Source organism: Ammodytes marinus (assembly GCF_949987685.1).
Source record: "Ammodytes marinus genome assembly, chromosome: 19".
NCBI classification, from domain to species: Eukaryota; Metazoa; Chordata; class Actinopteri; order Uranoscopiformes; family Ammodytidae; genus Ammodytes; species Ammodytes marinus.
The window spans coordinates 26996575-27000345 of record NC_137223.1 but is presented as its reverse complement, the minus strand read 5'-3'; the positions used below and the strand labels follow the sequence as shown (position 1 = coordinate 27000345).

The 3771-nt window shown below is 44.7% G+C and overlaps 1 protein-coding gene across 1 annotated transcript in view; it reads right to left on the bottom strand.

Moving 5' to 3' along the window:
• Window positions 1–1920: 1920 nt before the first annotated feature.
• The window catches only part of LOC307265752 (centrosomal protein of 170 kDa protein B-like), a gene marked incomplete at both ends in the record, with an annotated part of 41196 nt that continues 39345 nt past the window's right edge, over window positions 1921–3771 (bottom strand). Inside the window, 2 exons of the mRNA XM_080047547.1 lie at window positions 1921–2141; window positions 2720–2771. Of these exons, the coding sequence (XP_079903673.1) occupies window positions 1921–2141; window positions 2720–2771 (273 nt within the window). The remainder of the gene's footprint in view (window positions 2142–2719; window positions 2772–3771) is intronic.

Here is a 3771-nt window from a genome sequence, read left to right as displayed (position 1 = left end):
GTGTGTTCATTCTAGCGCCCCCCTTTGGACTAAAGCAGTAGTGTTTTTACCACGCCAGCTGTTGTTCCTGGGTGAGCGTATACCCCATGACAAAGGCATTAAGCAAAACTATATAAAAATAGCATTCTTTGTTGCACTGATGGTCTGGTTTGCTGTTACATGTAATTTATGATCATCAGAGGAAAAATGAGACTGTTTCAGAAATATTTAAAAGTTCCTCGTAGCACCTTTAAAATAATAGAACATCAGGTCTCTTCTGATTGGACAGGAGCTGCCACATACAAACACATCAAACACACACACACACACACACACACACACACACACACACACACACACACTGTTCAAACGCAACAACATGTTCGTCAGAGCACGGACTAGAAGCGTAGCAAGAAGATTTATTTCAGCTTGTGCGACGTATTGAAGGAGCAGATTCTACAGTTATAACGTTTTCCTCAAAATGACTTTTATTTTCTTTGTTTCATCGGATATAAATGTTTCATGGCGTCCACACCACTGGCAGAAAACACAATGTCTGCGTCACCTTTAAAGGACCAGTGCGTAGAATTCATTGGCATTTCTCAGAACAGACTTGGTAGAAATGTCTTGATATAATATATTCAGAAATGCTTGAATTATTGTGTAATCGCTAATGTATCATTAGTGTATTTTTTTTCCTTAGAATGAGCCTTTTATATCTACATAGGAGCGGGGCGCTGAGGCCGCCATGTTGCACCGCCATGTTTCTACAGTAGCACAGAACGGACAAACTTAACGGCCTTACACGTTTTTATATATAGTGGGCGTCCTGGGGAAATGCACCTGTTGGAAGACCAAGAAGAAGAAGAAGTACTATAGAATAAATAACTAAATACATCTTCACCTCATCACTTGATATTGTGGAAAGACTTGAGGCAGTGGTGGATGATGCCATCTTTAGTAACTATAGCTTCTTGTCCTTGAAGGTATTGTAAAAGGTGACTCAATCAACAGACAGCCTGCAGTGTGGACGCACAGCCACTAGGGGCGTAGCAACAACAACAACACACGTACAGAAACATCCCAATACAGCCACTTACTGCCTGTTTCAGAGGAGAATCGAGATATGTTATTATGTCATAGAAAGCGTTAATAAGGAGTAAATATGCCCAATGTACAGGCCTGGCTTTGACTGCGAAGTGGAACGAAGCACTTTTATATTTGATAAAGAATTGTATCTATTGGAGAAGCAGTTTTTCTTTTGGTTGCCTATATTTAAAAACCTTTTAAATGTCATGTCATGTGAAACCCTGGCCGAGTGGAGAGAGCTGACACATGGCAGGTTTAGATGAAACGCTAAAATGAGATGAAATGCAGAGAGACATCGGAGTCAGAATGTTCAAAGCCCAGTTGGTTTCTGTAGCCAGTATCTGTCCTAAGAGTCGTTTGGTGATATTGAATCTCACTGTCTCAGGGCAAAGGGCAGGATAGACCTACCTCAATAGATCAGCCGATACGCTCACACCTTTAAAGGAATACTTCACCCATACGTAACCGATGTTCTATCATTATAAAATCACTATTATAATATAATGAATGAGGTTTTTCTTCCCTCAGTCTTCCCTTGGCCCAGCTGTCCTGTTTATCCTAACTCCTACATTTTTACTGAACTGATGTCACATTATAGTAAAATGTAGGGATAGGCAGTGAGACCATAAAACACTCTTTCTGCCTTTTTCTCAGGCTAGGATGAACCGATTTCTAAAATGTTTGCACACTCATACTACATAGGATCTCAGAGTTCAACACACCTTCATATTCCCACCGGTGAAGTAGGGCTTTAAGAACAATTGTGCGATTTTTAAGAAAAGCATGACATTCTTATCATTTCTACAAACCCTAAAATGTCGCTGTTTGAAGTTTGAAAGCCCCCTTGCTGTGCTACGGTGGGCCGGTTGTGTCATGTCCTGGCCTAGCTAGGCGTCTCTTGGTGTTGTCATGAGGCCTGGTGGTGGGGGTGGAGGTGGGGGGTGCAGAGCGAGGTTTCACGGCTGATTTCCTCTCCTTGGTGCTGGGTTTGGTCTGACCGACTGAGGGCCCCCCTGCTGGAGCTACTGCTACTGGCTGTAAGATCCCTCCAGGCTCCACTATGGTGTTTATGACTAGGGAAGAAAGAAGGGACACAATGTCACATTCAGAGCATGACATGAGAGAGAGAGGGAGAGAGAGAGAGAGAGAGAGAGAGAGAGAAAGAGAAAGAGAAAGAGAAAGAGAAAGAGAAAGAGAAAGAGAAAGAGAGAGAGAGAGAGAGAGAGAGAGAGAGAGAGAGAGTTTGTGTGTGTGTTAGTGTGTGTGTGTGTCTCTCTGTGTTAGTGTGTCTGTCTGTCTTTCTGTGTGTCTGTGTCTGTCTGTCTGTGTGTGTGTGTGTGTGTGTGTGTGTGTGTCTGTCTGTGTGTCTATCTGTGTCTATCTGTGTTTGTGTGTCTGTCTCTCTGTCTGTGTTTGTGTCTGTCTGTGTCTGTGTGTCTGTCTGTGTGTCTGTCTGTGTGTCTGTCTGTGTGTCTGTCTGTCTGTCTGTCTGTCTGTCTGTCTGTCTGTCTGTCTGTCTGTCTGTCTGTGTGTCTCTCTGTCTGTCTGTGTGTCTGTGTGTCTGTCTGTGTGTGTGTGTGTGTCTGTCTGTCTGTGTGTCTGTCTGTCTGTCTGTCTGTCTGTGCATAATAAACCAAATCTCCTCTCTTACCTTCCAGCTGCCTCTGGACTCTTCTCAGCTCCTTCAGAATGGAGGTAATCTCCTGCAGGGCAGAAATGAGAAACAAATTCAGAGGAGTTCACATCAGAGTTTTCATTTTAAAGATGATATGGTATCGATAGCAGTGTAAGTGATATGTTTATGTTAATATAAGTGTTAAATCTCTCTATATGCATACAGCAATCACTTAAACAGTATGCACATAACACAGGTCTCTATCTATCTATCTATCTATCTATCTATCTATCTATCTATCTATCTATCTATCTATCTATCTATCTATCTATCTATCTATCTATCTATCTATCTATCTATCTATCTATCTATCTATCTATCTATCTATCTATCTATCTATCTATCTATCTATCTTAAACAGTATGCACAGTTCATAACACAGGTCTCCCAGTCATTCAGCTTTGCAGTAATTGCCAGATAACATTTCAAGACAGAGCGCTACAAAGAGGCGGGGTCTCTGTGCCCGTGAACGATGACTCGCTGCTCTCCATCGCGGCACTATCTGATGAAGACGGCTGTGTGTTCATGTGGTGGTGACGTAGGGACGAGGGAGGGGACTGCTCTGTGTGTTCATGTGGTGGTGACGTAGGGACGAGGGAGGGGACTGCTGTGTGTTCATGTGGTGGTGACGTAGGGACGAGGGAGGGGACTGCTCTGTGTGTTCATGTGGTGGTGACGTAGGGATGAGGGAGGGGACTGCTGTGTGTTCATGTGGTGGTGACGTAGGGACGAGGGAGGGGACTGCTCTGTGTGTTCATGTGGTGGTGACGTAGGGACGAGGGAGGGGGCTGCTGTGTGTGTTCATGTGGTGGTGACGTAGGGTCGAGGGAGGGGACTGCTCTGTGTGTTCATGTGGTGGTGACGTAGGGACGAGGGAGGGGACTGCTGTGTGTTCATGTGGTGGTGAGGTAGGGACGAGGGAGGGGACGGCTGTGTGTTCATGTGGTGGTGACGTAGGGACGAGGGAGGGGACTGCTGTGTGTTCATGTGGTGGTGAGGTAGGGACGAGGGAGGGGACTGCTGTGTGT